At 37.3% G+C, this 23,222-nt stretch overlaps 2 protein-coding genes across 3 annotated transcripts in view; one reads left to right on the top strand and one right to left on the bottom strand.

Moving 5' to 3' along the window:
* Nucleotides 1-1,959: 1,959 nt before the first annotated feature.
* Nucleotides 1,960-15,305, top strand: LOC145682403 (transmembrane protein 11 homolog, mitochondrial-like). The gene is made up of 3 exons (XM_081754012.1): nucleotides 1,960-2,114; nucleotides 7,096-7,316; nucleotides 14,720-15,305. Exons 1-3 carry the CDS (start codon nucleotides 2,092-2,094, stop codon nucleotides 15,001-15,003), a joined length of 528 nt encoding a protein of 175 aa, XP_081610138.1. The 5' UTR covers nucleotides 1,960-2,091; the 3' UTR covers nucleotides 15,004-15,305.
* A 7,181-nt stretch (nucleotides 15,306-22,486) lies between these two features.
* The window catches only part of LOC145682401 (dehydrogenase/reductase SDR family protein 7-like), a 46,242-nt gene continuing 45,506 nt past the window's right edge, over nucleotides 22,487-23,222 (bottom strand). For both annotated transcript variants that reach the window (XM_081754010.1, XM_081754011.1), the window contains exon 7: nucleotides 22,487-23,009. In XM_081754010.1, coding sequence (XP_081610136.1) covers nucleotides 22,786-23,009 — 224 coding nt within the window. In that variant the 3' untranslated portion in view covers nucleotides 22,487-22,785. The remainder of the gene's footprint in view (nucleotides 23,010-23,222) is intronic.

Below are 23,222 nucleotides of genomic sequence, written 5' to 3'. Positions count from 1 at the left end.
AGTAAAGTTGAATTCATAGTTTTTGGAGTCGCTGCAGGGCTGGATTAACCCATCTGGAGACCCGAGGCTTATTATTTTTTTTTTTTTTTAATGTAGCCCCTGCTGACTTCACTTAATACATTTCTGTGAAAGTACAGTAGGGAAAAATGTTTCACATTTTTTGTCATATTCTATTTTATGATGATTGTATATACACGATTCTTTTTAGATAGTCAGTTGAGATTTTGGTAAGATTCGGGGCCCCTGTCCACCTGGAGGCTCGGGGATATAGTCCCCCTAAGCCCCCCAGTTAATCCGGCCCTGGGTCGCTGAGATGAATAGTGACAGTTTTAATCCAATTCAACTTCAAAGTTGTACTCCACTCACCAGGGAGGGGGCGAGATTTTAAAGGTAATCGAAAACGACAGATATTAGTCTTGAATTCATAGTTTATGATGTCACTGAGTTTAACAGTATCAGTTTGCATGACGTTCAAGTTCATCCTCACCCCTTGGGATGAGGGTGGGAGAGGATGACTTTATAAAAATAATCAAATAATCTAGCTAATTAGTAACTACTATAATTAGACAGTATTAAACACATTAACATATTTTCTCAAGCTTGAGCGAGAATCTGCCGGTTGCTAGTTTTAAATATTACTTTATTGCGAATCTTTTAAAAAAAGTATATATATAAAAAATCCGACCCCTAAATTCTGTAGTAGGGTTGCCAACTGTGGAAAATAAAAAAAACTGGCACCCCGAAAATTCCCTAAGTGTGAAGTATTTCTGTTCGGACCAGAGGAGGCAGGAGGGGGCAATTGCTCCCCCCTCCGAAGAGTTTAAGGAATACGTATACTTTAATAGATTTTCTACTAATATACCAGTACAAAACGTGAAAGTGTTATGTCGGTGGTACACTTGAAGCAAAGTCTGAAATGATGCCTGTGGTTTGTACCCATCCATGGGAAGGAAATGTACTATCGTGAACAAAAGTGCTTTAGCACCTGTATTCTGCATAATCCTTTGTACATTTACTAATAATCTTAATAGATACAGTGTGCTATAAATGAGAAACTGAAATCGGCATTGATCATTTTATTGTATTTATCAGTAACTGCCATTTCTTTAAAATAATCGAAACAGATGAATCTTTACGTGACAATTTTGGATTTGGAAAATGAAATTTATTCTTTAAACTTATACTTCAACTACAGGAAATTGCTTTAAAGTCCTTTTTCACTCTCAACAAATGTATAAAATTCCTTACAAGTCATTTTCAAATTTTCCTTGATACAGTCCCTATAATCTCTTTAAAATTCTTTAAACAGATGAACAAAATATGCTAATCTTTGATAGATGGTGAAAGGTGACAGTTTTGGATTTACAGAATGAAAGTTACCTTTTAAATCTATACTTCGAACTAGATTTATATTTGAAAAACAGATCATAAAGGGGTTTGTGAGGAGTTTGACCGACCACCGGCATTAATCAAAATAACAGCAATATACCCGGCCAGACCGGTATAAAACTGGCCAGGTGGCAACCCTACCCTGTGCTCGAACACAGAATAACACTTACTTGCCTAAATACGGGTCTGAAGTAAATATTTTGAACATTTTCTCAAATTTTATTTTTTATGAATTAATTTTGGAGAATAGAAAATTTAATATATTACACAATATATGTACTGCATCTGCGACACGTATGCTCTTTATCAGTATATAAGTCTGATGAGAATTTTAGTGAAATTCACTGCTCCACCCTGTAATTTAATTCCTACCTTTCTTAAGGTAATACATAATACATGTTTGAAGGTCATAACGTGCATTCATTCACGTTCTGCTAAACCTGAAATAGCAAAACATTTTTCACATTAGTAGAAAAAGAAACGTTGAATTTGAATTGCGGTGGTTCTTATTTAAAGAAAGGTACAATTATTACAGTATATTGAATTCTTACTCTTCAGAAGTGTGAAAACCAACAAAATTTAATTCAGTTGAACGCAGAAACTAATAACGCTGCTAGTTTGTTATTGTTGTTATTTGCGATTTGTGTTCTTCACTTGTTGTTTTCTTGTTGTGCTGTGGGAAGCAGCTGGTTCTTTACGAAGATGGAGGATGTTACTGCTGACAGGTGTGTTTGCTTTTCTGGCTAAATTAGCTGAAATGATTTATTCTGAGAGTGGGTATTCATAATAACTATAAACCAAGGATATTCGTAGGTATTACATTGGGACAAAAATCAGAAAACAAGAATATTGTGTCTATAAAAGCGTGTCACTTACTTCAGTTGAACCCAAGAAATCATTGAACGTAGAGAAGCGTTAAATAGCAAGTAATGATTTCGAACTTTATGAAATATAATAATATAATTCACCTTTTGAAATGTTTTTGTTAAAGTTCTATTAAATGAAAGTAAAAAATATATAGAACGATAGGTATTTAGTGTCCTTCGGAAATAATTTATTCACCTCTCCAAATAGTCAAGACAAAATGAATTGTGCCTTGAAATTTAAAATCGCTCGTTTATTTCTATTTGTTCCTACGAATTGACCTGTATACATTAAAACTGGGCGCAAAATATCTAATAGCAATTGAAGACCAGATAATTCGGTGATAGGCAATTTGCCTTTTACTTTGTGAGCGGACAATCAAACACAAGTCTGGCTTCTGGAGTCAGATGTTAAATTTCGTGCCGATATAGTCGGAATGGCAAATATTTACTTAAACCAATTCATTTCAAAACAAGTAATATATGGAGAATAAGTTGTTTAGGTGTAAGAGTGTAACGAGGGGAAGTTAGGTTTAGTTTGCTAAAACTTTGTTGCTTCTTAAAGGGAAAGTTACATTCCTTCCAAAAAGACGTGTATAATGGGATACTTCATACAACACAATTCTCCGTGATTACCATTTTAAACCAGGGTTGGCAAAAACCATGGTTTTATGAAAAAAAAAAAAAAAAAATTGGTTCAAATAATTTGCTCTATGTATTCATATCATATATGGACAGAAATAAGTTTGTTTCGCCTTGATGTTATTATGCAACAACCGTGTTATGCTGGAAAGGGCCACATAAACTTAAAGCGGAATAAAAACCGCTTCTCGAGTTACATCCGAGAGAAATTGTCCTCCATTTGAACTCGGAACCAGGACTAATTGGCCACAAATGCGATACGTCTGCCGACTCACTCACGAAGGAGCTCTGATGAAAATACGTTGTACTGATCTTTACATGCTTCTTAATATAATTGTCAAGAGTCATTTGAGTCCACTTTGACTCAGACTCATTTATACATAAGGGGGCGCGGTGGCTCAGTGGTAGAGCGTTCACCTCTGGTGCTTGGGGTCCCGGGTTCGATCCCAGCCCTTGCCAAGTGAACTTTGTGGTGGACAAACACCGTGCTCGTGGGTTTTCTCGGGGTTCTCCCGTTTCCTCCCACTTTCTTCATTCCACCATTTCACTCATCTCTCATCATCACCGTCTCCTTTAGCCTAACCGGCATAACTGTGGGACGTAAAATTCAAAGATTTCATTTTCATTTATACATAAATAGATACCAAAGATCCTCATTTCACTAAATGCCTCTCGTGGGGTTTGTATGACCCCACCCCCGCCCACACAGACACAAAAGTACAGCATTTCGATGTATTTTATCGATAGTAAACATTATTAAAACGAAACAATATTTAGAATTTTTCTTTGATTCCAATTACATAACAATAATAACTACAAAAAATCACAAACATTTATAAACTTATAAAAAAAAAAAGTTGCTTTTGTAGTATAACCTTTTTGAGTAATGAATGGGGATTTAGGTCTGAATATAATACGAATGATATACGGGAGTGAAACATGATAACCCACAAATGTGTGTTCATCAAGATTTTACAAACACTTACACTTTTACAAACGTTTTTCGTTTTTTGGTTTAAACCAGCCAACTCTGTTTTTAACTAACTTCCAATTTTGGAATGAGAATAAGTAAAATTTCAGTTTAACGTTATAGGATAGTGAAATAAATTTAAATTCTTTTTGTGGTTCCACGCCGTAAATCGAACCTTGGACCACCAAAGGCGCACGCGCTAGTCACTAGATCAGCGGCGAAGGTTATCTTCCGTTTTTATACATTGGTAGAAGATGCGGAGTAATTATAGTTTGTGCCGTACACAATTCAGTGTTCCAGTTTACATCTTCGATTTGCAAGTGATTTGATTAAATGAAGGGATGGCCCGGTTTTGTAACATAGAGTGAGCCATTGTAATCCACCTCGTTTATGCATATACCCACCGTCGTTACGCGCCTGCTCCCGGTGGCCACACCCTGGTCGCTGCCACTTGGGCCCCCCTGCTGCGCTTCTGCCTTGACTCGATTAGACAGCATTCGTGCTTTTTAGTGGCCTCGGTTCGTGTTTTATTCGCTGTAGTTTTTATGCGTACATTCACACTGTATTTATACTGAGCCGTCGTGAAGTGAATCTGCAAGTAATAATGGAGCTCCTCATTTAATGTTTGCTCTGCCAAAAGAAATACAAGCTGTACGCTAACCTGAAAATGTAAGAAATGTGTCAAAATTTGGTAGAACCTGCTGGTCGAGTAATGCCACAAGAGTAAAGTGAGAAGGTAACACGTTTAGTTAACATTATTTATTTCACCTGTTACCGTAGGAAAACAAATAAAAATTACTATTAAATATTACTCAAGAACCAGTCATGTTGCACCATCTACACATATTAGAATTAAATGAATCAGTTACAGAACCGGAACTGTTTGAATCCGAAAAGAACGAATAGAACCATGTGTACCGGTAGCATAAATTATAATAGAACAAAAAGTAATGCGTTTTTCGGTTCTAATAGTAGATGTATCGAGAGGGAGTTACTATGTAGTATTAATCATTACTCAAGAGATTAATTTAATCAGTCATTGCGAAAAGGCCATACGTCCATCCCTACCACATTTTCATTTTAATGCAAAATTAAGACACGCGAAGAAACGCGCATTTCCTGTGAAAAGACCAATTGTATGGTGACATTGTGTTACATATCCTACACTATTGACTCCATCATGTTAGGCTCCAAAATTCAGTTATTGAACATTTTGAATGGAGTATCAAATGAAAGAACTAGGTGAGAAAATTTTAAGAATGTATATCCTATGAGAATGCTACGTAGAACAAAAACCGTAAATCCTTACATTAGATAATTTTAGAATGAGTATATAGGTTTTATACAGTTGGGGTTTTTGATCCGATCAATCGACTTGTTCAGGCAGGAGGCTTTGTAAGATGGGATATAGTTTAGAGCAGTGGATGCCAAACTTATGAAGTTTCTAAGCTACCGTACCGTTTTTAGATTTTCCTTTGAGCTAAAAAAAAAAAAAAAAAAAAAAAAAAAAAAAAAAAAAAAAAAAAAAAAAAAAAAAAAAAAGCGTTTCTAGGAAATGTGAAATCAAGCTATCCAAGTTAGCAGATGTCTAATATACGCACAAAAAACTCAACATGCACAACCCAATGCGTATGCAAACAAGTGCGAAATGAGACTGACAATGGCATTGTGCAGGATAAACAGTCAGTTGTTGTCGTTAGCGTCATCTCAGTTTAGTAATCAAGGTTGGCCAACCGGAGTGTTAACGCGACCTACCGAAAATGTTCCCGCGAGGTACTAGTAGCTCGCAATCGACGGTTTGGCGATCACTGGTTTAGACTGATATCTGAGCCACTACTATAGTATTCGTGTAAAGTTTTTACCAGCAGTTGCATCCGAGTCCACAGACATAACCCATTCAGCAACAACGCCTAAAATGAGGAATAGAAAAATAGTTTTTTTTTTCTTTCTTTTTAATTGAATGAGAGCTGGCAAGTCTACACAAAATTTGGAGTGGACCACCGATAGCACGTTTCTAGCACTTGTGGTTTTCGAGAACTCGTCGAAAGGATTGACCACAAACATATAAACCTACCATAATATATAGGTAACCAGCTGAACCTGCGCTCTCTACACAGCGCACCATTCACATATGAGCATGAATTTCCTTGTTATTCGTCACATCTGTACATATCCTTTTACAGACACAAGTAAAAGACTTATTGATAAAGAGAGCCAAAGGTATCAAAAAGGGGAGATTTTCTTTCGATTATTTTTCTCAGTATCTCGCACCGTTTGCAAGATTTGAGCCTACTTCCGGTTGGAGTTTCTAATTCATGTATGACCAGTGTTTTCTTTCTTCTTGCATGCAGTATGTAATAAGCAAATTCATTACATATACAAGTAATTATAATGTAAGTTATATATGGTGTTCATTGGGCAAAACACTCCAAAAATAAAGATTCATCTTAGAATGGAAAAATGGTTATCCTTCCTTTTTCATTATTATTTGAGCATGAAAAAAATGCCTGACACACATACAATCCCTATATACAACAATGTAGTGTTGGAATGTATAACGCGTAGGATGTGATGCTTTAGTTTTTTTATTTTTTTTTTTTTTTATTTCAACTCTTCCAGTGTACCCGTAAAAATGTAATAAAGAAATAGTGGCCATGTTTTATAAATATTCAATTAGAACTGGACAATCTACATGAAATTTGTAATCGATCAGTGAAAACGTCATCTTTCTAGAGCCTGTAGTTTCCGAGATCTCATTGTCGAAAGGATTGGCCACAATCATATAGTTTAAAAGAACTCCAAAGATGGCAGCACAATTCATTTGCATTGATTTTGGAGAGGGCTTATTAAAATACAAAGGCTTTGAATAATAGCTTTAAAACATAAACTTTATAAAAAAGATGTACTTAAATAATAATTTATTTAAAGTACACATACTTTAAAATATTGTCTTTGTTAAACGTGAAATCAAAGGTTTAAATCCAAAGTTAGAGGTTGGAGTTCAGGCATTTTTGTAGTATTTTAATAGATAGATACTTTGTTTTACAGTTATTTCATAAAATACTTATTATCTATTAGTTTGTGAAGAGCGGTTTTTCGTTCCCTGTATGTTCAATCTGATATTTTTTTTTCTTTATTTGGTGTCTTCTATTAAGTGTTGTTCTGTTGAGAGAAAACTATGAGTGAATGTAAATATCTGTAAATGTAATTTTTTTGCGTTTATTGTTTTAGGGAGTTGGATCCCTCTGATGTAGCCATCATACGGGAAGTGTATGACAGTGAAAGTGCTCATGAAACATTTGAGTTGGAGCTGGAACGCGCCCTGGAAGCTGGATGTCACGTAATAGTTGTAGAACCCTCACGACTAGGAGACGAAACAGCTCGCTGGATTGCAGTGGGGAATTGTTTGCATAAAACGGCTGTTCTTACGGGGATCTCAGCCATAGTGACAGGTATAATGATAGTTCACCATTTTTTTTTTTTTTTTTTATTCTTTCTTTTGTTGAGTAAACACGCAGTAAACAAGGAAGAGCCATATTGCCAACTTTTAAATTATTATTTGAAACCCTGCTGCCGCCAAGTGAACTTTGTAGTGGACAAACACCGTGTGGGTTGGTTTTCTCGGGGTTCTCCCGTTTCCTCCCATTTTCTTCATTCCACCATTTCACTCATCTCTCATTATCACCGTCCCCTTTAGCCAAACCGGCATAACCGTGGGACGTAAAACTCGATTTCATTTCATTTTTTCAAAAATTTAATTTCATTTCATATTATTTGAAAGTTACCTGTTGATTCATCTAATAAATGGCCTTTTTCTGATATAAATTCTCCGCTTCAACGTTCTTGCTTTCGCTTTCTCAATTTTCAGTAGACACATTGTACATACACATTCACACAAAATTTTATTTATTTATTCAAGTGAGGGATTCTAATTTTATTGTTTTGAAACATATTTTTTCACTCGTTCATGGAGAATTAGGTGCATATCCTTTTGCTTCCACTAAACTATCTATCTCAGTGAAAATCTAGAGTTAAAAAAAAATCGACTGGGGTAAGAATTGAACGCCGGTCACCAAGGCGTGATGGCTCAGTGAAAGTGCAGTACACATTGGTACAAGGAGTTCATGGTTCAATTCGAGGCCGTGTAAGTTCGTGGTAGACAGCATTTTGTCTGTGGATTATCATGGGATCGTAGTGGCTCAGTGGTAGAGCGTTCACCTCTGGTTTGATGTATTTCATGCCAAGTGGGCTTTTTGGTGGACAAACACCACGTGGATATTCTCGAAATTCTCCTGTTTCCTCCCACTTTCTTCATTATGCCATTTCGTTCATTCTCATCATCACCGTCTCCTTTAGCCTATACGGTGTAATCGTGGGACATAAACTGAAATATTTCATTTCATTTTTGTAGGTTTCCTTTCTATCTTCCTATTTCAGGGTGTCTATCCGTCACGAAATCAGAAATCGGTCATGAAAGTCACTAAATTTAGCTTTTGGGTCACGATTTGTTAAAACTGTACAAATGTAATAATAGATTGGAATATTTCGTTCTATAAAACGTCAAAATTCACCGCCAAAAATGTCAATGGTCGGCTTTAGACGCTACCAAATCGCAAGCAAAGTACGTTTCTATCGCATGGATGAAAATTCGGCCTAAGTCGCACCCAAATTTGCTCTTGAAAATGTTAGGAAATTATGATTTGGTGAAGAAAAGGTCACGAAATTTCATTTTGGAATTTTAGTAGACACCCTGTATTTCCTTCCACGAGTTATTTCATAATGGGTCTTAGTGTTAGAAGATATATACCTGAGAGGCATAACTAGATTTCATTTTTCGGGTCACAATGCCAGTGCGGTAAACACTATGGCTTTAAATGCAGTCACACGTTTTTACTTAGCGCACTGGTACTATTGGTCGAACACCCGGATTCCATTCTCAGTCCAGTTGGAATTGTTTACTCTTTTTTCTTCTTCATCTTTCTTTCTTAAAGCTGTAGAAGGTAAGATGTAAGGGAAAATCGGCCGATTCATCGATTTTTCATGAAATACTTATCTGAAATTGACGAAATTGTAATGTATTATTTTGGATTAGAAGGGGGCGGTCAGTATGTTTTTGCTCTCACTATGAAGGGGTTGAGAGTGAAGAGCCAAATGCAGACATGTGCTTAGTCTTTCTCTGCGTAGTCACTAAGCAAAGTGAGACATTTTTGTAACCGGTCTTGTAGCTTCCACAACCCCTCTTTGGCTGGAAAACCATTGCTACACTGCAGCAATGATATCCGCATCTGAAGAAAAACGCCGTCCTTTCAGTTACTGTTCCAGTTTTGGAAACAAGAAGAAATATGATGGCGCAAAGTCAAGTGAATATGGAGGATGGGGAAGTAATTGGTGACCCTAGGCGTTGGACAAGATTCATGGTTTCCTGGGCGTTGTGGGCGGGAACATGATCAACCTACAGGCGAACATCTGTAAGGGAGGGGGAACGGCGCTTTTCCTTTAGGACATCCTGAAGTTTTTCCAGCAGCCCACTGTAATATGTTCCAGTCATACTATACCCATAAGTTAGTAATACTTAAGAATAACGCCCTAGCAATCCCAGAAAACTAAAAGCAGGAATTACTTAGCAGAAGACTGCACATGGGCCTTTTTTAGGGGGTGGAGAGCTGCTACATTTCCACTGTTTACTTATCACTTTAGTCTCTGGGTCGATGTGATAAACCCAGCATTCATCCATTGTCAGGAAACGATCGAAAAAGTTCTCATTGGGTACGCAGAGAGTCAACACTTCCGATGCACAATCAGCGCATTGCTGTTTTTGAAAAGGAATGAGTAACCTGGGAAACCACCGTGCGGACACTTTGAATAGGTGCAGGTGATCATACAAGGAAGTGCATACTGAGCCATGGGAAATCTTCAACTCATTGACAATAGTGTTTATGATTATTCGTCTGTCATCCATCACTAGCAGTTCCACTTTCCAAATCTTATCATCATCAATCGTTGAACACGGTCTTCCCTCTCTAGATTCGACCTCCAAACTCATCCGTCCACATTTCAGCTGTCTCTTCCATGTTTTAATAGCGCTTAAGGATGGGCACTTGTCACCATAAACAGTTTTGATCTCGGCATAGATGCCCTTGGCTTTCATCCCCTTTAGATGGAGGAACTTCATGATTGCGCGATATTCCACTTTTGCCACTTCTACACTTTCAGTCTTTCCAGACGCCATATCTTCAACGGTTTTGAACTAGTGGCCGTCCGTTGGAACCTGTTCTTGGAAGTCCGGTTCCGGAACCGGTTCCAGTCTTGGATCCAAAAGACCCGTAAAGGAGGTACAAAGTTCACTTTCAAAACACTGCAAAGAGCATCACGCGCTTGTGCCCTCCCCGGCCCAGACCTGCTTATGCCCCCCAGATTTTTGGCCCACCAGTGGGTGTTTAGCCAAATGAGACAAGCGGCCGCCGCCTGGGCGCCTGCATGTCGCTTGCACCATTGCCTTTAACACACTGTTCACAGCTCGGGTTTAGCGTAGGGATGGCTACAAATTTCCGGTTCTTGGAGACCCGGTTCCAGACCTGAATCCGAAAACCCGGTTCCGGAACCGAATCCGTTCAGAGCCGAAAGCCGGTTGCGGCCATCCCTATTTTGAACCTAGAAGCATAAAAATTAACACATTAGTCTCATCAGATATTGCTGCATTTCGTACATAATTTGAATGTAAATATCTAAAACATTTCTATACATATATTGTCCGCCCCTCATACTTTGTTCAAATTGGGCTTTAATATATGGGAATCAAAAGGATATTGTTTGTTATTTTGCAGAGCTTAATATTAGTGTTGATACGAAGCATTACCTAATACTATAACTAAATTGTTTGAAATATTTCACAAAAACTGTTCTTGAGAAACCGTTGCGAAACAGTATTCATTTCTTGGTGATAAGGAGCACGTTGGTTCAGTGTGTTCACTTCCAGTGTAAGGAGCCTCTGGTTCTATTCCTGACCATGTGAGCTCTTAGTGAACTGCAACGTCCCCGTGTGTTGTTTCGCGGCTCTATCTTTCCTTCTCACAAACTCGTTCCACCAATACTGTAGTTTTCACTTGCGTTTGGTACTATCTCAGTTCCATAAAGAACATAAAGCAGCGTTTCCCAACTTGTTCAACTTGTGGCACACTCATAGATATTATTATTTGCAAATATAAAGTACCATGGTATTTTTTTTTCTGTGATTACTGATCTCCTTCTCACAGAGATGAAAGCTCGATCACTGGTTTTCCCCTATGCTAATTCATTATGCTTATTTTTTATTCTAATTTTAAAATAGAAACAATTGCAATGAAATATAGGACTCAGATTGTTAAAAATACTTTTTTTTTTTCGAAAACTGTATCCAACCTTTCACTAAGAACGAAGATCACTAAATAACGAACGAACAAATAAATGTCTTGTGCTTTTAACTTTGCTGTTTTAACCAAAACCGGTGCATATTATTGCAATCACACAGCTTGCGATGCGTCGAAGTCAAAACACAGCTGTTGAACAAAGTGTTGTTCTGTCATTCACGTGCGAATGAATGTTCTGTGAACGTTCAATTGACGCGTACCGTACAAGTGCTTCCATTTCTCGGTGTTAGTATGACTCTCAATTGAAACGTAACATAGCAGCTAACCGTGGAAACGTGCACGAGCCGAAATACTGTCTGCTACACAGTAATAGATGTAGAATAATATATTGCAATTACAGTAATTTTTCCATGGTAGAAATTCATAGTAATATGAAATACAAAGATATAATTTTTTACCTATGTCTTGCAATTTGGTTGCTATAGAATTAATAATTTTGTTTCGATTTCTTCGCTGCACACCAGCGGTCCATTCGCGGCACACCTGTTGGGAAACGCTGGAATAAAGGGTCGAACATTAAACAAAGATATAATTTATTGGTAGTAGTTCTCCATAGATTTTTAATTGTTGTCAATGTGATTTGCGCAAGGCCTGAATTTCTCCTAGCGTAAACAACAGTAATCTGTTGTTTCCTAGCTGTACTTTCTTAGGGGTTTCAGTGTGTTCTTCCTTGTTCTTCAAAAGTGGTGAGTATGGACTTATCTCGTGTCTCATAAATAAACATGGGATGTCTCCTATTTTTATTGTGCGTATAATTTTTTAAACATATATATATTTATTTGTTCTTCAGTTTTTAAAAAAATAACGTATCTATTCTTTCTGTTAACAATTTCTTACCTAAAGAAGTACTTTTATATGTAAATTCAGTTCACTTCATTAACTTTTGAAAAAAGAAAATATTACGGGTTAGTTTTTATTATTATTATTATTTCTTGTCTTTGTGGATCAAAAATTGAAAAGATCTTTTCCTTGAGGGTCTTCACTACAGCGAAATTAAACTACTGCTAATTTTAGAGTTTTTCCTGTAATATTTTCAAAAGAAATAAAAATATTCGAAAAGCAGAAACGTAGTGAACTAGACAATACGATTTTAATGTGATGCCATTATCACAACTCATCTATCTGCTTTCGATTTGCAACTGTAGATAGATTTTGCCGCTATTTACAGAACCCACAAAAATGCTAAATCTATCTACAGTTGCAAATCGAAAGCAGATAGATGAGTTGTGATAACGGCATCACATGCAAAATCGTATTGTCTAGTTCGCCACGTTTCTGGTTTTTGGAATATTTTTGTTTTGAAGATATTACAGAAAAAATCTAAAATTACCGGTAGTTTAATTTCGCTGTAGTGAAGACTCTTAAGCAGATTTTCTGATTACGCTTCTATCAAAATCATCTACGTTTTTGAATTCGAGCAGTTCAATTTTTTCGCCGGGGTTTATCGAGAGAACGTACTTTTGTTATCATTTTTGTTTTAAAATTTCCGTAATAGTTTCTTTCGGAAAACCAGTGGCAGCTTTTTTAGTACTAGATTTACAGAGAAGCAATCCTTATTATTCTGGTGCACATTGTACTTATGCGTGCGTTCTTCTTGCAAAACATAGCACTCTGCAACTAAAATAAGCATTATTGACCTAGAAACACCTAGTTTAAAGGCCAAAGATTTATGATTTCAGTTGGAGTAGTAGTCTGAAGAAGGAAGTGATATACTTCCGAAACTGTAACATTTCTAGTTAATTTATAATAAGATTATAGACAGTGTTTAGTTTGTGTTTAAAATGGACACAAGGCCTTTTTATCATAATAAACTTGAGTTCAATATCGTGATTGTGCTTTTAGGGTGAAAGGGTAACTGAATTATAAGTAAAAAGTTGGTGGAACGAGAAATGGAAGGAAACGGTTCAATGCGTACGTATAGAAATTACCATATCCTGAAACATGCTCGTGTGCTTTGGAATTGAACCAGGGACCCTTTCCTTTAACGTTGGTTCTACAACCGAGCCATCTTGCTTCCTGTATTATGTTGTGTGCGGTGCAAAATAACATTCAGGTAAGACGTTTGTAGCACTTGCGTTTGGTCTTTAGAGTTTTTAGTCCTAGATTCCGTATTTACTTCCAGCTCAGTTAGTGTTTCATTATTAAATTAAGTTTGTCCATCACTAAAATTTAAGACAATAAAAATTTGGTTATATTTAAAAATGTGTTTGCCAGTTTGTAAATAGTCTGTAATAATAAGACCACGTTAGAACAGAACTCACGTATTACGCAAGATATTCTATATATTTGTGAGCTATGGCCATGTTCGCATTGGTCTGACATATTTTCAGTAGTTCGACTGATCGGGGCTGGTTTGTTCAAGACTTGCAGGCCACGGTGGCTTAGTGCCAGAGTGCTTACCTATGGTGCGTGCGGTTTCTGGTTCAATCCCCGCCAAGTAAGTTTGTGGTGGACTGTCCATGCGTTTCCGTTTCCTTCTACACTTTCATTTCACCAATTCTTCCATCATTATCTTGCCTTAATTATCCGTCTCTCGGAGCCTAAAGGGCATAGGCGTGTGACGTTAAACTGAAGTTTTTAATTTTATGTTTATTTCCGGAGTTGGAAATCCTGGTTCAACTGTATTTAGTATTATTTCGTCAGAAATCTTTCAACTTGATTTGCCTTGAAGATAATTCTAGCTAGTGTGTTTTTATACTTAGTTAGTAACATTGGTACTTGGTGGCATTTACACAATACCTGAAAATTGAAATTGGTAGTGGCAGTAGAAGAATTCAAAGATCAAACTGTTAACCCATTAGGGCGGGCTTACAGAAAATTTCCGTTTCACCTCTCTCCTACAAGCCTCTCCCCCCGCTACTAATTTAGTCTTTGTCTTTAGAACTCTTTAGAGTAAGTTAGGGGCCGTGCCGCGGTGTCTCAGTGGTAGAACGTTCACCTCTGGTGCATGGGGGTCCTTGGTTCGATCCCACCTCGCGTCAAGTCAATTTTGTGCTGAACAAGTGTCGTGCGTTGGTTTCCTCGGGGTTCTTCCGTTTCCTCTCACTTTCTTCATTCTATCATTTCATTCATTTCTCATCATCACCGTCTCCTTTAGCCTAGTGAGTATAATCGTGGGACGTAAAACTCAAAGATTTCATTTCATTTTTCATTTTTTTGATTATTGTAATGTAGCATTGTTTTTGATTATTACAAAACCACATGTTTCATAATAGTCTAACATTTTCATGTAAACATTACGGAAATACTCTTATCGTTTCCAGTAAGTGATTTTAAAATATAATGTACAGTGTTCCAATTTTTCTGAAATTCACTGTAATAAGCACCTGGCCTGAACGCATTGTAATTTTGAGGAAATATTTGTACCAATGGGTTAATTCCTTATACATGTACAGTTTTAGTGGTGACTATCGTAATAATAATAATTTTATCTTGTGTGTGTTTTGCAGGTCTAATTTGGACAGACAAACCTCTAATATGTACACCATTAGGTGGCTTATCTATATTTTGTACGGGATTATATACAGTGTCATGGCAGTTCGACCCTTGTTGCAAGTATCAAGTAGAGAATGACCCGAAGAGGTTATCGAAGCTTCCTTTACAAAGCTTAACATCAGCAAACGCAGTTGTACTGGTTAGACGTGACGATACAAAGCGAAAAATCCTTCACAGCACGGTATCGTTGATTGCAATTGCATTTTGTGCATGGAGGTTATATGACATGTATAAGTGACAATCCTATTAGGAGTAAAGCGTGTTGCACGAACAGGACGAAATATACACACAAATATATATATATGAATGCAAGAAACATTAAAAAGGTGGTGTCAACAATGAAATGGATCGAGTGTTTGGAGTGATTGTTGATTTTTTTTCCTAGAAGAAAACAGTGTGGTCAGTCTTTTACAGCGTTTTGGAGCTAATTACATGAGGCTTGAAATATGAATTTGTGCACAATGTGCATTTTATAGTTGTGAAATAATGTAGATTTTAAAGAAAAAAATGCCATTTTTGTAATACAAAGAATGCAAGAAATGTTGTTTTGTACCTCTTTCTCACTGTTCCTAATCCAACTTATGAACAAACCAATATTGTGATTAACAGAAAATCATCTATTATGTACTTTGGAAATCCTAGAGCCTGTCTATTTCAGGTGTGCCCTCGGAAAATATGCGAAACATATTTCTCCTCCACCTCCGCCAGCCTCTGACGGAGGAAACCCTCCGTTTGCTTAGGGAAAAGAAGTGAATGATATCAGCTGAGCTGCCAATTTGTCATTCACTCGTTTGGTCTTGACGAGTGAAGATTGTAGGCTACTTAGAATGTCTAACAAGACAGAGCACAGCGAAGTCCGTGAAATAATTCATTGTGGCAACGCTTCCGCATCTAGCTATTGAAGGATTTCAGCACAGCAACTTGTTCCTCTCTTTCGAGGAAGCGGGAACACACATCAACAACAGCGCCAGAAGGGCACAGTTGAAATACATAGGCTCTAAGAGAATACTTATATTCCTATAGTGACCGCGACGACTCGTGAAGCCTGGGCTCTACTCTAATCATAGAACTGGTTTGCCTCCTGCGTCATGCATCAGAAGAATTCGGTATGATTCGTCGAGCTGCATTCCGAGCACACACTTGAGAAAACGTGAAACAGTAGAAATGCATCAACAGTGTTGCCAAACTTTGAAGGCATGGCGACCGAGCGAGGAAAAAAAAACTAGCACGAACAATAACAATGGTTAGTGGCCACGGTGACACAGTGGTAGAGCATTCACCTCTGGTGCATGGGGTCCTTGGTTCGATCCCAGCTCGCGTCAAGTGAGCTTGTGGTGGACAAACGCCGTGTGAGTTTTCTCGGGGTTTTCCGTTTCCTCCCACTCTTCATTCCACCATTTTATTCACGTCTTATCATCACCGTCTCCTTTAGCCTAGCCGGGATAATCTTGGGACGTAAAACTAAAGATTTCATTTTTAGTAACAATAATTTGAATTCAAAGATATAATAGCATAAACATAAAACAACAACAATAAACAAAACGAAATCTAGCGACATTGGACCCTCAGTGGATATTCTCCGTATAGCGCAAGAAACGACACTGATAAAATTTCATGAATGGGAGTTGATGCCCGGGACACACCGTTGCGTTCTATTAGGTGCTGAAATTGGTATGTCAAGCTTCACGACTTCTTGCGATCACTTTCGATTTTGGCAACCAATCCTGTTCCTTCGACAGCTAGGCAGTAATGAAGATCTTTGGCTTCACATGGTTTTTTAATATTTTATTCCAGTGTTTTTTCCCCACACAAAACATTAAAACCTGCAAGAAATTTTTAAGATTTTAGTAGTCATTACACATGGAAAAGTTGAATAAAATGTAAAACCAATATTTGTGAAGACAACAGGATTGATTGTAGGTATCATACTAGGAATAGAAACCTTTTACACACACACACAAAAGAAAAAAGAAAAGAAAAGAAAGATGCTGTTGAAACAATTCACTAAAGTTACCACTTAAGGGTGTTATTTGATTACCCCTCTAACATATTATATTTCTAGTAATTCTTCACGAAAATAGTTTTGTGAGCGTATGAGTTTTCTGACGTTTACAATGACTATCAATCAGTGTTAACACCATTTCTTGTTCTTATGTGCACTATGTTCCTTGTACACATAAGAAAAACAGATGGCAGGACTTTTACTCGTAAATATTGTCAGAAAATTCATACACTCACAACACTATATTCGTAAAGGATTACGCGAAACATAATACGTTATTCATTACTTGGTATAAATGTCAAATATATTGCATAAAACTTGGGTCATAGTTACTAGACAATATTTGAAGCAAATGCCCTTGATGTTGAAAGTGATAAATTGTGGTGTTTCAACTCTTCTTTACCAGTGCTTTTTTTGCTATGGGCACGCTATAGGTGAGTCTTGGTTAATCTTAACGAAATGTGCTAAAATTGTAAATGTGTTCAAAAAAACCTATGTTGAGTTGTATGTCATTATTTAGTTGGTTTTTTGTAACCTGCTTCCTTCATTATAGCAGTTAAGAATAGCCAAGGAAATTTAGGTATTAGAAAAGATAGATTTATGTTAACCATTTTAGGATTTATGGTAACAAAAGTTACCATAACGTAGGTTGTATTACGTAAACGCTTATGAAACTCTTGTAATATGTTTTGAACCTTTAAAAAAAAAAAAAAAAAAAATGGTCAAGTCAAGCATGGACCAAAGAACACCCCAGATGCGTTTTGGATCTAGATGATCAACTTGGCGGCGCCAAGTGGGGGCGTGACATTTTTTTTTTTCTCAGACAAATCTAGACATATATAGCTATATTGAAACGTCTAGATTTGGAAGCACGTCAAAAGTCTGAGCTAACAACGGTCAGGGCTGTATGTGTAGGCAAAGCCCGCACTACGCAATGAGGACGTGATAGTGTAAACTGGTGACCCCTAATTTCCAAGGCTATATACTAGATCTGAAAACCCATTTACATTTTAGTTGCGATCCATGTGGTAACCATTCGTCACTCAACTGAAAAGCAATCTGGTAGGCCTAGGAAGTCCAGTATCAAACTCTTTGAGATAAATGTGCTGACCACACATCACTTAACCTGGCCAACCTCGGACCGTAACAACATCGGAAAATGTGGCGCGTGTGAGAACGTCCATCCAGCAATCTCCAAAGCGTTCAGCACTTAAATAGGTTGGCCAGGCGATTTTTTTCTCCGTACAGAACATGTTGCTTTACAATTTGAGACCCAAACTTGAATAGTTTTTCTATCCGGAACAGAATTATATCAGCCAAGTCCGAACCGAATGCGAAATGCCCGTTGACTAGTAATCACAGAACTACCATTACAAATATACTGCTCTTCAACAAACGCATCATATTCACCGCGTCATGGTATTGTGACTACTGAAAATGGTACGTATACAGATATCGATCGATACTCCCTCCGCTGCCTTATCCCCACCACAATTCTCATAATGCCCTTTCCAAATACGAGAGGTCTTTTCCCCGGAACCGTACTACCTCAAATGCACCTTCTTCAAATAGAACAGGTTTATGGGAAGTATTTGAACCCCTACCCCCTTAGAATACGCATTTCAATGAAGCTGTAATCACAAAAAATCCGTCAAGATGTCTTCCCCTTCCTATCCACAACGCCGATGCACTTAAACAGCATTGAGAGTATCAGTATTCATGTCAGCGACCTCAAAACTATGGATTGAACGCTAATATCTGTCGTATTCGATTACTTTTACATGTCACACCCCTTATCGCCTTGGCCGAAAGTGTACTAAAGCCTAAATTAGGCCAGTGTCCACTCATATAACAAAAATACTTAAAATAGGCGCGGCAGTCCAGTTGTTAACGAGCATAGTTGCATTCATCTTTATTTATACAGTGTGTCCCGGTAAAAAAATTGCCTCCCTTTGGGAGATGATAGGGGAGGTCATTCTAAGCAAAAGAAGTTTCTATGACCATGTGTCCTACTTTCAACGGTTTGAGAGCTACAGGTTGTTAACCATTTTTTACTATGGTAAATGAAAATATTTATTGCTCATCCTGTAGTCAATCTATAGAAGTTAGATATAGCGCATTTGAATGGTGATGGAATGGCATTTCCAACAATCTGCAGCATGTAACATTATTCTAAATGAATAGAAGGTAATTGAGAGATTTATTTAAAACAATTCCAAAAACTAAATGGCCCAACTAATTTTGGTTGGTAACACTGTTTCCAAGTACTGTGCAAACGTACTGTATTCTGTAGTGAGCGAAACACTGTCGCTTATGTGGGGGAAAGGTATTCTTTACATGTTCACGACTTTTCACACACTTCATTAAACTAGAGCTCCTTCGTGTCTAAGCGGTAATCGTACACACCTTTGGCAAGGGATACCCAAGTTCGATTCCCGGCGGGAGCTCATGATTCGGATTCCACGTTAATCAATAGGTCCCGTCTCATATAGCCTTGCTGCTGAAAGGGATATTAAACTCAAAATCAACACAACTCTTCATTAAACTACATTACTTCAATTAGAATTAATTCTTTCTCTGTTCCTACTTAGTTCACTATAAAATAAATACGTTTGGACACCTATATGTAAAAGTATCTTTTGAAAGATCAAGTACTCTTCTCGGTATTTGGCAACAGTATTGCTAACCAAAATCTATTGAATGAAAAAAAAAAAAAAGGCCTTTTAAATTGTTTTCAAGCACATCACTCCATTGCCTTCCATTCATTCACAATACCACATGCTGCATACATTGGGAAGACTACTGCATCACTAGGGGCAGGAGTTTTTCGCAATTTGAAATTAAACATTTCGCATCTGAAATTAAATTTTCGTATTTTGTCGCATTTTGAGATAGAATTTCTAATTTTGTCGCTAAATAACGAACTGTACTATAGGCCCAATAAAAGTAATAAATAATAATACTGATTAGGACAATGAAGTTATTCTTTATGCAGTTACTAACAAATGTCCAAAAACTTAAAATACACTAGCACAGTATCTTTACGATTGTCATCACAAAACTCCATACAAGCATATTAGCTATACGCCAAAAACATACACACACATGCAAAAGGGAAAAACATATATACAATACATTAGCACGGTATCTTTTATATCTCGTCTGCAAATTTTTATTCTGCTGAAAAGTGCAGCATGTTGCACGTTTCCACATTTTCATCTTTCATTTGTAGTCTTCTATCACTACCAAACTGTATTTCAAAAAGAAAAAAAGATCACAGTATTCGTTATGGAAGCCTGCAGACGGGCACAAGTTACTGAAATTTAAATTTTCCTCCCCTTTGGTTCTCTGTGCAAGTAAAATATCAATCACATTGACATCTCGACTCTGCATCACAACTTCCTTAAAACTCTTATGAAAATCAGCATACAAAGGTTCATGCATTGCAATTTTCTTTGAAAATCCTGGAATGTGAACAAAAAGCTTGCACAAAGTTTATATCAGGATTCCAGAGGCATCCAACAAATGAGGGAACAAATAATTTTCCAAGGCTTTCGAACATTTCATTCAATTCCTGGTTTTCTTTCAAGGTATTTCCCTTTAAAGTGACTTTTCCCCGCACCTTTTAAACAATATTAGCACGACGCTGAATGTTCCACATTCCACAACTACTAGCTATGAACTTGAAACGGTAATAGTAACCAGCGGTGTTAGTTGCAAAAGCTAAACATTGCTTGGAAAATTGTACTTTATATTTCTATATTTTAACAACAGAATTTGACGTTTTGAAAAATTCGCAATTTGTCGCGACTTCAAAATATTTATTTCCTTACTCAATCTGACGTAGTTTACTGAAAAACCAACTCGCGGCTTTGTTGGAAAACTTTCACGATTTCGCAACTTGCGAAAAACTCCTCCCCCTATCCATCACTATTCAAGTGTGCTATGTCTCACATCTGTAGAATAAATATAAGATCAGCAATAATCAATCTCAAACTGTTGGGAATAGGACACATAGGAACTGGTTTGTTTAGAATAATCTCCCAAATGGACGCGATCTCCTCCAGGGACGTCCTGTACAGATCATTGTAGGACAGGTCCAAAAAACACGACCATCTATCGCTCATGGCGCTGTTTATGCGCCCATTGTGGTTCTGGGTCAACGGACGCCCATGCAAACAATAATGCCACCAGTTCAGCGTTCATCAGATGCTATCGTACCGTTAACGTAGAGGAGTCCACATTGTGTTTCAGTGTTGTGTAAATACTTTGGACGACACTGTATGATCCGTCATTCCATTATGTGGCCACATTGAGCGGTTCTGCTTGTCACTGCATATGGTTCTTCTATCTATTGCTTCCACCGCAATACAAAGAGTTGCCTTTCCGTAGACCGGCCATATTGTCCCATTCGAACGCAGTTGTCGACGAGGCATATTGACGCTCGCCCACGCGTTTTGTGTTCGTTTTATATACACCGTTGAGTGCTGCGTAAACTGACTCTCTTGTAGTACTACTCCGTACATTAAACCGAAGATTCTTCTGAACCTACGCAAACGTTATCCTGATGAAGGAATAACAACCTTTGTTACATTATACTCTGCCGTACAAGTTCTGTGCGTTTGACCACACTGCAGGAATTCCTTCTTCGTGTTGCAGTTTTCATAAACAGCAGTGTATATTGAGTGTTCTAAAAATGGCGCCTACAGATCACAGAATACTATTCTACAGGTCAAAAGGAAAATGCTACATAATTTTATACCCTTCGGAACCTCCTTCAAGCATTAGGGCCAACCAAAATTGGACATGATAACGTCGTAGATAAACCTTGAACCATTAGCAGCATTGCTCTGTGAATCCATCAAGAAGTTATAACAATTATCGTCAGATGGCAGTTAAATCCGGTAGAAGTTTATACTAATTCCATTTATTAACATGTTTTTATATCATGCTTCAAGAAAAGTCACATTTTTAGAAATTTGTGTATATATTTTTTTCACCTCTCCTAGTAAGTGATTGTGTTTATTCATTAACTTACAGTGACGTTAATAGATGGGGTACGTCTAACGGTTTCAACTGCCATCTGGAAAAAATCAATGAAACTATTTGCTGCATTCTTCCTATGCTCTAACACTTCTCTACGACGTTGCTATACCGTCAAAATTTTGGTTTGAAGGAGGCCTGGAGGGTGTATGTATAATTATCAGAGGCGGCTCGTGAGAGGTGACCCAATTATTTTTTTTTTTCCCTTGAAACTGAACGATGAAAATTTTCTTAATGTACTAATTATTGTATACAACAGTCAATACATTAGGTAACCTTTTGTTTCCTTAGTTTCGAGTAATAAAGAGCTCCCTCGTGGCTAAGCGGTTAGCATACGAGCCTTTGGCGTGGGAGACCCGGGTTCGTTTATGGCCGTGAGCTCATGTGGTTACGATCGCATATTAAGCTGTAGGTCCACATCTCATATAGGCTCTCTGCTGAAAGGGACCCTCAACTGAAAATTAAATCAAGCAATACAACTAGTTTTTGCCAGTGTTGACTTTCCTCACGAGCCGCCTATGGTAACTTTTTCGCTTTATTTTGACCCATAGAATTTTCTGTGGCCCATGGTCGCCAATATATTTCATCCTGTGTCTACAAAAAGTCATATTTGGTTCTTATACTCTTGCTGACAAACATTGAATGTTATTGTTAAGTAATTAAATAAATGAGTCGCTTATTGTGCTTATAATACAACATTAACATTTTATTCAAAATATCAGTAACATTTTACTCATTACACGTACAAAAAATACACCTTTTAGCAAAAATACAGAAAACATAAAAAACGAACATCTAGTGCGTTAGATCACTATACAACACAAGAGGCAAATACTGTGTACAAGAGGTTCCTGGGTATTCATGATATGATATTAGGAAAAAAAATAATCTCTCTTGAGATTTTAGGATCTTGCCTTCACATTGTACATCATGAGTATCTGAGTTTAAAAATTTCCAAATTTCTTCTTTATTTTCCTACGATTCCTGTTCGTTATCTCGCAAATAATCTTTTAACAGTCGCCGAGCCCTGTTATTCATGATCCAAAAGTATAAAGAAGGTATTAAAGTTCTGATAAATATAGCTATCTTAGGAGTAATCGTTGAAATGGTCACTTCTTTCTGTTCGTTCGTCACAGCTCGAACTATCTTCTCTGCTACTTCGCTTGGTAAAAATCCCGATGCTGTCGTCTCGTCCATTACTGCAAAAGAAAAAAAAGGAAAAAAAAAAAAAGCTTAAATGAAATTTGCAGACCAACCAGCAAATAATTGTTAGACATGGGAAAGGACAGACAGAGAAAGTACTTGAAAGGAATGTTACGACTCATTAGCATTAGTACAAATCAAATAATAGACACACCCTGCTAGTCAACAGCATGTTTCTTCGCGTTACAAAACAAATAACCAGTTGAGAA

This window comes from Thermobia domestica, chromosome 3 (assembly GCF_964235325.1).
Source record: "Thermobia domestica chromosome 3, izTheDome1.hap1.1, whole genome shotgun sequence".
NCBI lineage: Eukaryota > Metazoa > Arthropoda > Insecta > Zygentoma > Lepismatidae > Thermobia > Thermobia domestica.
This window is presented reverse-complemented; position numbering and strand designations above follow the sequence as displayed.